Source organism: Macrobrachium nipponense, chromosome 4, assembly GCF_015104395.2.
Source record: "Macrobrachium nipponense isolate FS-2020 chromosome 4, ASM1510439v2, whole genome shotgun sequence".
NCBI classification, from domain to species: Eukaryota; Metazoa; Arthropoda; class Malacostraca; order Decapoda; family Palaemonidae; genus Macrobrachium; species Macrobrachium nipponense.
Genome location: NC_061100.1, coordinates 82437844 through 82450343, shown reverse-complemented (window position 1 = coordinate 82450343; position 12500 = coordinate 82437844). Strand labels below are relative to the sequence as shown.

Genomic DNA, 12500 nt, shown 5'->3' with positions numbered 1-12500 from the left:
GCTGAATAACCTCTTAGGTCGCAGCTCCTGGCCTTTGGTCTAAATTCTATTCTATTCTATTCTATTCTTACGGTCTCCGGCTCGTTTTCAGACTGTCTGTGAGCTATAAGTTCCCAGTATGTGTGTATGTTAAATGTTTCACTGTAGTGTAGGAACACCCTTAGTGTATCATCATCTTTAGTGTTACCTGCTCTCTTTTTCAATTCTCTTTTAAAATCGAATCTCTCTTGGAAGCATCAGGAGAATCTTACAAAATAACTCAGTGGTTTCGTTGAACAGATTTATAACCACAACAGTAACATCAACGTCCTCCGCATCTTCTTTACGTTTACAGAATGGGAACATAAACAAGATTAGAATTGACACTTCTTAGTACATATCAACTCAGGCATATTATCCGTAACAAGATTTAATACACATAGGATCCCTCACGGTGCTTCGGTTTGTGATACCTTGCATGTAACATCACATGATGGTACTAATTAAATTTTCCACGGATACAAATACGACTTCCGTCAGTGTAACCTTTTTACAATAGCCGATAATAAGGAAGTCGACTTCGCATTTTTTACACTTAAAGGTCACAGCGAGAGTGCTTACGTTTGCTTACGCGTTTGTGTAAATGTGTGTGCGCGTGTGTGTCTGTGTAGGGAACAAGAGAGAGAAAGATACGTGTATCATGCAGGTACTGTAGTGCAAATTTTATTGCCAAATCATAAGGGCGCCCTTGGTCTTTAGGGCTACGAAAGACAAGCATTTCGCAATTATGCTTCTACATCATTCTCGGAGCAGCACGAATCTAATAACCAACCCTGATTTAATGACCGACATTGAATTCTATCTGTTCTCCGAAGAGAAAGTATAAAATGGAGCATCAAACCTTTGGGCAGAGGAGCGAATGACCTCTTTATGTCGGCCATATATTTCGCCTTCCTTTCCCCCCGGAATTCTCCTCCTACAGCTGAGCGTCGGGAAAAATTCGCTTTGATATTTCCTGGTCAAATATACGGTAAAGATTAGGTGCAAATGCCCCTTTCACTCAGTGATTCTTTTTAATGGGTTCGAATACGATGTGCTTACCGCAATCCCCCTGCGCAAGGTCTTAGCGCCCTCAGATTAAGGTCGAATCTTCCCCCGCGGCTTTTATTGCCTCCTTCGGAAGACGTCTCGCTCCTTTGATGTTTATACGTGTTGCCATTTTCTCCTTAGTTTTGAATTCTTCGTTTTATGGCTTTGTCTAGGAGTCGCAATTAGGTATACTAATCTTAGCATAAGGAATGAATCTCACAACAGCACATTCGAAATTCAACTTCACACACACACACACACACACACTCACGATCGCACACATATTACAATGAATTTCGCACCACATCTTCATAAAATACACTCACACACACACACACCACACACATATATATATATATATATATATATATATATATATATATATATATATATATATATATATATGTGTGTGTGTGTGTGTGTGTGTGTGTGTATATTATATTTATATTTTATATATATATATATATAATATATATAATGTATATAGTTTATTATATATATAAATATAGATATATATATATATATACATATATATATTTATATACATATAAATATATATATATATATATATATATATATGTATATATATAGTATATGATATGATATGATTGATATATATATATATATATGTTAATATAATATATATATAATATTATTATAAATATATATATCTATTCCTATATAATGTACATTAAAATGTATATATATATATAATTATATATATATATATATATATATATATATATATATATAATATATATAGTATATGTGTGTGTATGAGTGAGTGCATATATGAAGATGTGGTACGAAATTCATCGACTGGGACATGTTTTATTATTTGAAGTGACATGGACCTAATCTCAAAGTGTACAACGGACACTTTGAGATTAGGTTGTAATTGTAATGCCTTTGGGCTTCTGATCAGTCGCAATCCTTCATTACTTACCTAACGCTAAATAGAGATATACTAAATAGATGATCATTGTTAATTTCTATAACTATGATTCACTTGTAATATCACATCTTATTCGTTGCAATAGGAACAAAAGTAATTTTCTGTTAGATATCATTGTTTGAGTCATTGCCGGACCTGAAAGGTTTTATGTGCCGGATGATCTTGAAACTTATAGGATAATTCATAAAGTAAATTTGATATTTAATGTTTGATATTAAAGAGTCTACCAATCCGTGCTCACCTCAATTTTAGAAGAAGGGAGAAGGATATGACAAATAGATGCCAAAATTTGTATTTGTAAAAGGTAATCCCATATTGTATAGATTAGCAAACTTTCTTGTCAATAACTTGCACTAATGATAAGACAACATCCCCACGCGTTATTTATTCCAGCAATTCACCTGTCATATCAAGACAATGCGAAACTAAAACACTTCTGGGATAATGAACTAGAAAGAGCTTTCAAATGCATAGTAGAAGAATTTTCTAACCATTGTGGTTCACGAAAGTTATGTAACAGAGAGACAGAGAGACAGAGATCAAAACAGACAATTAATGCTTGACTCGTCCAATTTTCAAATATTATGATGTTGGGCAGTTTCAGCTACAGCGGTGAAATTTTGTAGGTTCACTATCATGGCTGTAAACTTCTCGTAAAAAAAAAGATATTCAGTCGAGCAGAGTGAATGCGGCAGAAACCCCTGAAAATGGTTTTCTGAATTTTGTTTTTGATCGCCCAAGCCTATTTTTTATTTTTATTCGTTCGTTTGTATGTATGCATGTGTCGTTTAGATGCGTATTTTTCACTTTGATGGCAAGGCCACACAAACAAACATATTCTACAAATATAAACATATGAGAGTGGGGATTGGGTGCTCTCTGTACACGAGAACTTTTATCAATCTCTTCAGTCTCGAAGTTTTATCTTTAACGGAATTTTCTTTTGTTTTCTGAGAATACCGCAGTAATAATGGCCTATTCTCTTTTTCAGAAAATACGTGTGCCTGCGGAATTGCCAAAAAGACACGAGTGATCGGCGGGAAGGAGATTCCCATTCCTAATATGTACCCATGGCTCGTGGGAATACGGAAGAGCTCAAAGCGCCGATACGAATGCGGGGGAACAATTATCAACAGCCGGTACGTCGTGACGGCAGCCCATTGCGTCCGTCAGGGTAGAAAGGTCATCTCTCCCAAGAAACTTCTGATCGGCGTGGCAGACCACAATTACAAATCAAAAGAGGACGACATCAAAGGTGTTACCAAACAGGTCAAGATTGCTAGAATCACCGTCCACCCGAAGTACAGGGACGCGCTCCCTGGCTTCGACATAGCTCTGATTCGCCTGACGAAAGAGTTGGTCTTTGCCAGCGAAATCGCCCCAGCTTGTCTGCCAACGGGAAACAGGAACTACAGTAACCAAAATGGAATTGCCCTCGGGTGGGGGGCTGTCAATAACGAGACTTTTGCGTTATCGACCGTTGCGCGGGAGGTCACCTTGCCCATCCTGCCCCCGAATTGCAACGGCATCAAGGTCTCCTCAGTGAAGATCACGAAGATGATGCTGTGCGCGGGAGGGAAAGGGGGAAAGGACACGTGTTCGGGAGATTCGGGAGGCCCTCTGATGGTCAAGGAGGAAGGTCGTTTCACACTCGTTGGCATCACGTCTTTTGGATCCGGATGTGCCAAGGAGGGTCTGCCGGCTGTTTATACCAGGATGTCAGAATATCAAAACTGGATTATGCGGAACACGCAAGATGCTGCTTATTGCTCTTGACGGCATCAGAGACTACTACCTTGTTTAGTGTATGTATTCATTATTCAACAACAAATGCATATGTATATGCTGCATATATAAATTCACCATCATGTTCTACGTATGTTGTAGAATAACATTGATAATATATCTTCTATCGCTTAATTCCCCACAACATACGATAATTTCTAGTCAGAACTTACACATCTGTATTACCAGAAAATGGTTTCGCCCTTTGTTTTCATCCTGCATAGGATGTCGAATTCTAATATTGATTAATGTTATCGACTCTGTAAAAAGAAAGAATCAAGTTACTTATTTTTAAGAAAGTGAGGACAATAATATGTACTCTGTAATACTCATGCTATTCCGTTATGTGATCTTCATAGGCGAAGAAAATATCAAATAAAGTGTATTAATATTTTGATTCAAAGGATTTTACTCGATCTTTCTCTATTTGAAATCACATGCTCTAACAACCTGTAACCGACTGCGAGTAATTATAAGTCATTTTAAAGGACGTTCATAAATCATCATATAACATAACAAAATTCTAGTAACTGGTCTTTAACCCAAAATACCTTATCTCATATCGCAGGTTGCAGGTGGGTCTGCCCAATTCTTGACTCGGTCTGTGCTTTGTTGTTTCTTTCTTAAAATTCTGGGCTGGTGTTCCCACCTCTCACTCATTAGAGAATGTCACTTCTGAGAAATGAATATAAGTCCTCTTGAAGTTAAACAAAAAAAAATACATCTGAGGGATGAACATAAGTCAACATGAAGTTGAAATATTCTTAAGTATATTTAAAAAATGCCTTAGAGATATAAATAAAAAGTATCCAGAAAAAGTACAAATCAATTACAAGTCATCAACTGTCGTCAACTGTTGGAAAAATATATATCCCCATTTCTACAAAAAAAAAAAAAAAAAAAAAAAAAAAAGTTTCAATTCTAAAACTGTGGTTCTGATCCAAGATAGAAAAAAAAAATTCAGACATTATTAAGACATATACTACAAGCCTCATGCACAAATGTTTTATAACAATAACATTATGTGAGATGTTCAGGTTAAAGTAGTATTAGTATCTCCTACCATCAAACACGATCATATTTCGTTTACTTTCCAGATACATTCAAGTGTTCGAGCATCTCTCTTCAGAATTACAATATCACTAGAGGCATCGTAGAAGTCATGATGTTTTGGAAAATCTGATTTCTGCTTGTGAAATATATATATATATATATATATATATATATATATATATATATATATATATATGTATATATATATATATATATATATATATATATATATATATATATATATATATAATATAGGCTCAGTTAAATAAATATATAGGAGCTTCAGAAGGTGTCCATGATACAAAGATTAAAAGGAATCAGGTTTATTTACAACGAAACGTTTCGCACATAAAACTTCTGTGCATCATCAGTCTGTAAAAGAGCAAAGAGACACATAAATAACATTCAATGATAAAAAGGACTCACAAATATTAAAATGGTCTTAAAAATTAAAAATCAAAGTAAAAACAAACAAAGGTAAAGAGAGAGAGAACAACCCCAAACACCAACCGTCCATAATGTAGAGAGAAGATGGAATGACTAAAAAAACAGTTGACGAAGACGACGTCAACTATGCCAGGTATAGAGTTGCTGAGGAGGTATTGCTATTGAGTGAAGGAACAAGTTTCTTAATGTATAACGAACTCGAGGGTAGTTAAGTGGTCAGGATTTTTGACATAATCTATTATTTTGAATTGTTCTTTTTTATTTCAATTTTGCAATTAGAAGCGTGGTTCCTGATATTGGAAAATTCAGGCTGTTTTATTTTCTGACCAGTACGGAAGCTGAAACCCAGATGGCTACAATATCTGACCCTCAGCAGCCTCCGAGTCGATCCAACGTAAGAGCCCGGACATCCAGGGCAAATAAATTTATATATGACGTTGGATCTCATGAAGGGCTGAAGGCGGTCTTTAAAGTTAAAGAAGGAGCCAATTGTACAGGGATTATTTGTTATAAGTTTGACTCTGAGACAAGGAATCTCTTGTTCAATAATTCGTGCGAGATTGGACGAGAATTTGAAGTCAGGCAATATATGGGATAGTTGCATAAAACAGTTTCTTAGGAACATCAAAATTAGGCAATGGTGGATGAAAAAATTTGGCAAGTATTTGATTGATCATTCTAAAAACTATTTCTTGTGGGAATGAATTGGACTTGAAAAAGCTTAATAAAAACGTGATATCATCATGAAAAATCTTCCAAGAAGATGAATATTTCAGGGCTCTATTGACTAATGTGTGAATGGTATTAAGTTTAAAAGATCGTTGACATGAGCTATAAAAATTATTAGTTAGTCCTGTAAAGGTACGTTTTCTGTAAACGGACGTGGCAAATTCAGAATTGGTTCTTGTTATTTTCAAATCCAGGTAAGGTAAAATTCCCTCATTTTCGACTTCCATTGTAAAATTAATATTTGGATGAATATTGTTAATGAAATCTAAAAACAAAGAACATTGCCAAGGGTGTTGAAATAATGCAAAGGTATCATCAACGTATCTACGGTAAAGTGAAGGTTTAAAGTTGAGATCACACTGGTTTAAAAAATTTCGATTCTAAGTCCGACATAAAAAATTGGCAAAAATTGGGCCTAGAGGAGATCCCATGGCAACTCCATCGACCTGCGAATAGAGTCGCTTATTAAATATGAACATCGAGTCTTGCACAGCAAGATCGAGTAATTGTTTAAAAATAGTTCGGTTAAAACAATGAAAGATTGTGTCATCATTAATAAAAATCTTGTTCAGTATAATATTAATCGTCTCATTAAGTGGAACGTTTTGTGAAGAGAGATTCCACATCAAAACTGACCATATAATAGTCCCCATCTTGTCTAGTGATTATTTGTTGAAATTCAAGCCCATTTTTCAAAGTAAACTCGCTATTGCTGTATTCAGAGAGAAGTCCAGCAAAAAATTTAGAGATGGAAAAAGCAGGATTGTTGTAAGCAGCCATAATTGGTCTTAAAGGTATATCAGGTTTATGAATTTTCGGTTGTCCATAGAGTATGCTGAACGAGGAACCGGTAACAAAAAGCTGTTGATAGGTTGTTTCATTTATAATATTTTCACTTTTGATTTTCCTCAAGAATCTATTGATTTTATCTTCCCTTTTAAAAACTTCTAAAAAAGTAGGTTCACCATGGGACATAAACTTGGTACTGTCAGACAAAATATTTTCCATTTTTGTACATAGTCGTTCTTATTCATAATAACTACCCCCTTGCCTTTATCTGGTTTACAAATAATTATATCTTCTCGCTCCTTCAACCTCAAGAGAATTTTCAAATCTGCAGGTCTAAAAAAAGGTGTCCAATTAGTTTTCAAATTGAGATAGGTTTTATGAGCCAAGTTAGAAATTTTCTGTTGTAGCTTACCAATGTTTTGGTTGAATTCAAGTTTGATCAGTCTTTGGAACATAATTTCAAAAGGTAGAAAAAACCTGGCATAGTTGGGTCTAAAGGATGGCAAGCAGAAGTCCAGGCCAAATGACAATAAAAATTCTTCTCTCTTTGATAAAACATAACCGGAAAAGTTAAAAATACATTGATTTCTGGACTGGAAATTAGGAATAACCACACCGAGCTTCAGAAGTTTTCTTTGGTGTCTCATGAACACATCAGAAATATAGTTATTAATGTATTTACAGAACAATCTTTGGTAAAGTAGGCGGTCCAACATGGATAGATCATTGTATAATAAATTCTTCAATTGGTCAGTGACAACAGTTAATTGGTCAATAAAATGCGTATTTTGACAATCAATTTCGTTCTTGAGTAATGTCTTGAGCGCATCCTTATAGAACTCGGTGTTGTAGAGGGCTGATTTGTACAGTCTGAATCGGAGGAATTTAGGAGTAGTATCATTAAGCTGGCAATATTGAAGAAAGTCAAAGATCTGCTTTGCCTTTCCAGCGAAGGTTGTCTTTTCCAGTTTTCTTGAGGTAGCGATGGTAATGGAAGTCGAAAATGAGGGAATTTTACCTTACCTGGATTTGAAAATAACAAGAACCAATTCTGAATTTGCCACGTCCGTTTACAGAAAACGTACCTTTACAGGACTAACTAATAATTTTTATAGCTCATGTCAACGATCTTTTAAACTTGATACCATTCACACATTAGTCAATAGAGCCCTGAAATATTCATCTTCTTGGAAGATTTTTCATGATGAGATCACGTTTTTATTAAGCTTTTTCAAGTCCAATTCATTCCCACAAGAAATAGTTTTTAGAATGATCAATCAAATACTTGCCAAATTTTTTCATCCACCATTGCCTAATTTTGATGTTCCTAAGAAAAACTGTTTTATGCAACTATCCCATATATGCCTGACTTCAAATTCTCGTCCAATCTCGCACGAATATTGAACAAGAGATTCCTTGTCTCAGGAGTCAAACTTATAACAAATAATCCCTGGTACAATGTGGCTCCTTCTTTAACTTTAAAGACCGCCTTCAGCCCTTCATGAGATCCAACGTCATATATAAATTTATTTGCCCTGGATGTCCGGGCTCTTACGTTGGATCGACTCGGAGGCTGCTGAGGGTCAGATATTGTAGCCATCTGGGTTTCAGCTTCCGTACTGGTCAGAAAATAAAACAGCCTGAATTTTCCAATATCAGGAACCACGCTTCTAATTGCAAAATCGAAATAAAAAAAGAACATTCAAATAATAGATTATGTCAAAAAATCCTGACCACCTAACTACCCTCGAGTCGTTATACATTAAGAAACTTGTTCCTTCACTCAATAGCAATACCTCCTCAGCAACTCTATACCTGGCATAGTTGACGTCGTCTTCGTCAACTGGTTTTTTAGTCATTCCATCTTCTCTCTACATTATGGAACGGTTGGTGTTTGGGGTTGTTTCTCTCTCTCTTTACCTTTGTTTGTTTTTACTTTGATTTTTATTTTTTAAGACCATTTTAATATTTGTGAGTTTCCTTTTTATCATTGAATGTTTCTTATTTATGTGTCTCTTTGCTCTTTTACAGACTGATGCATCGCACAGAAGTTTTATGTGCGAAACGTTTCGTTGTAAATAACCTGATTCCTTTTAATCGTTGTATCATGGACACCTTCTGAAGCTCCTATATATATATATATATATATATATATATATAGATTATATATATATATATATATATAGATATATATATATATATATATATATCTATATATCTATATATATATATATATATATATATATATATGATAGTTATATATATAGATATATATATATATTATAGATATGATCATCTATATATACGAGTATATAGATATATATATGATATATATATATATATATATATATATTATATATATCTATATATATATATATATATATATATATATATATTATATATACATATATGATAGATAGTTATATATATATATATATATATATTATATATATATAGTATACATATATGTATACATGTGTAATGATTACATAATAAAAATATGGAATGTTAGTCCATATATATAAAAGACTAAAACTAAAGAGGTCAACTAGATTGCTTGCAGGAATGTGATCAGACTAGAGACGCTAAAGATGACGTATACAATAAAAGTAGGCTAAGATAACATGCCGTCACCTAGTCATTCAATTGTTTATAAACTTTAGTCCAAGCTTCCTGCTTGAGACAAACACCGTGACCTATAGCTCAAGCGGCCTACGTGATTAGTAACTATGTCATCTGATTGTGTGTTCGTATGTAACTATGTCATCTGATTGTATGTTCATATGTTCGAGCTACTATCTGCTTCCTTCATAACTTGTAACCGAGATGGTAGGCAGAAGAGAATAGAGTTAGCTATCGTCATTAGAAGACCTGTACCTCTTTACCTAAGCTTTATCATGTAGAGAGAATAGAATTAGCCATCATCATTGGCAGAAGCGATCATGCTATCGTCATTAGAAGACTTGTACAATCCTACTTGATCTTCACCATGTAAATTCAGAGAATATAAGTATTTTTGTACTTCGTGGTTTCTACTAGAACCTCACCGAATCATCATGAGTTTAACACATCGTCGTCATAACCAAAGAAGATAATACCGACTTCGTAAGTGATCTACAAACCCCAAGACACTCCCATGAATATGGAAGTGCAATACCAACCGACTTAGCGTAAGATTATCGCAAGTCTAACATTACCTCATAGGGCGCCTTATTATACAAGGCAACGGCCCTAAAATATGTATATATATATATATATATATATATATATATATATATATATATATATGTGTGTGTGTGTGTGTGTGTGTGTGTGTGTGTGTGTGTGTGTGTGTGTGTGTGTGTGTGTACTGAGCTTATAACTTTCACCCAACTGCCGTGGACTTGATCACTGAAATGGAATACAATATACAACTCAAGAAACCTTACAGAAAGTGAAACTGTTTAATCAGGTTGTTTGGCCATTGTCAATTCTAAAATTCTTCGAGACCTTCCAGAGCCAACAAGGTGAGTCGGTTCTAAATTATGGCTTTGATTTTGGGAAGCATTCAACTAACTAAATACATTTCTAAAATAACAAATGCCAGCACATTTACAGATTTCTACACTTATAACAATGCCCAAGTTCCATCAAAGGTATTACTTAACGAAACGAGGGCGCCTTCAATACATTTTCTGGTGGTTCTGTCACAGCACTTATACACAACTTGAATTTTAATTTTTTAGGTTTATTCTATGATCCCATTCCCAGGCTCGTCTACCTACAGAGCTTTAATAATTCCCCAGTTTACAAGCGAACGACCGCTTTCACCGATATGGCAGAATCACAATCCAAGTAACCAATAGCATAAACGCCAATATCCTTGAACAATTTTACGGTGTTGTTTTTTATGATTTTTCTCCCACCTGTGATAATACATCTTCCTAACTCTAGAGCGACAGTTTTCTTTAAGATATTTGGGGTAGCACATTTTATGAAAACTTGAAACTATGAAATATAACGCTTTATCTAAAAAAAATGGATCACATACACAAAATGCTCGAAAAAAAAATTGAGTAGTACTTTACTTTTCAATGATAAGGGTTAAGATGAATGCAAGAATTAGAATGTGTCTTCTTTCTGTAAACAGAAAAGTTGAAGGATTTAATCATTTCATTTCTAGGTACTACTACAAGATCTAGAAAAGCTTATTTATGATTGACTTCTTTTTCAAAAGTGAACTTAATGGAAGAAACATAACTATTCCAGTGCATTTCGTGTATGTAGTCCATGTTCTTTTAGATAAAGAGTTAAACTTTACGCTTTAAAATTTTCATAAAGTATACTACCATAAATATTTTTAGGGAAATTTGTCTCTAGAGTTAGGAGGATGTATTATCACCTAAGGGAAAGACCTGAGCAGCCGTTACTTTAGAGATAACTTTCACTCCCTTTCAACAAGGAGGTTAAAGATATTTCTCAAAAATTAAATATTGAAAAACACGGGTACAATGTTGAGAAAAAATCATAAAAAAACAACCTTGTAAAATTCTCCGAAGATATTAGACTTTATGCTATTGTTTGCTTGGATGCGAAAATGAACATATTTCAGCATGTGCATTGGGGGAATAATTATAGCTCTATGACTAAACACGCATAGGAAAGGGATCATAGAATAAATTTAACAAATGGTCGAGCTGTGTATAAATGCCTTGATATAACCACCAGAAAATTTCTTGAACGCGCCTTTATTTCGTTGAATAATATTTTTGATAGAAACTTGGGCACTGTTAAAAAAGTATCATAAGTGACGAAATTTGCAAATGTGCTGGTATTCGTCATTTTAAAAATATATCTTGTCAGTTGAATGCTTCTCAAAATCAAAGTCAGAAATTATAACTAAATCACCTTGTTGACTCTCTAGAGGAAGACTCCAGGTTTCTTCCGAATAAAATGTCTCGAAGAATGTTGTAATTAATAAGGTGAGTTACTGCGCATGTTGCCGGGAGCTGAGATGTGTTCTGTGACGTCACGTGGAGAGTACTAGTGATTATTTGACAGCTGTCATATACGATTTGATCATCAGCATTATTGTTCGTAGCTCATTCTGGATTCCTAACATTGTGTTTATGAAAGTATGTTAATATTAATGTCTTTATGACTATATTTGCAAAATACAAATACACATGATAGGGAACATTGCAATGAAATAAAAATTCACCTATGACAGAAGCTTTGTTCCGAACATATTGAAAAACTTGAAATTAGCTCTCTCTCTCTCTCTCTCTCTCTCTCTCTCTCTCTCTCTCTCTCTCTCTCTCTCTCGTTTTAATCAAGTGATTTTTTCAAGATTACTGAACAATATTTTAAATCTAATTATACCTCTCTCTCTCTCTCTCTCTCTCTCTCTCTCTCTCTCTCTCTCTCTCGTTTTAATCAAGTGATTTTTTCAAGATTACTGAACAATATTTTAAATCTAATTATACCTCTCTCTCTCTCTCGTTTTAATCAAGTGACTTTGCAAGATTACTGAACAATATTTTAAATCTAATCATACCCCCCCCTCTCTCTCTCTCTCTCTCTCTCTCTCTCTCTCTCTCTCTCTCTCTCTCTCTCTCTCTCTCTCTCTCGTTTTAATCAAGTGATTTTTTTCAAGATTACTGAACAATATCTTTAATCTAATTGTACCTATTTC

At 34.3% G+C, this 12500-nt stretch overlaps 1 protein-coding gene across 2 annotated transcripts in view; it reads left to right on the top strand.

Annotated features, from left to right (window-relative positions):
- LOC135211659 (clotting factor G beta subunit-like) overlaps positions 1-4165 on the top strand; it is a 55265-nt gene extending 51100 nt beyond the window's left edge. For both annotated transcript variants that reach the window (XM_064244926.1, XM_064244924.1), the window contains one exon: positions 3015-4165. In XM_064244926.1, the coding sequence (XP_064100996.1) occupies positions 3015-3799 (785 nt within the window). In that variant the 3' untranslated portion in view covers positions 3800-4165. The remainder of the gene's footprint in view (positions 1-3014) is intronic.
- Positions 4166-12500: the final 8335 nt, after the last annotated feature.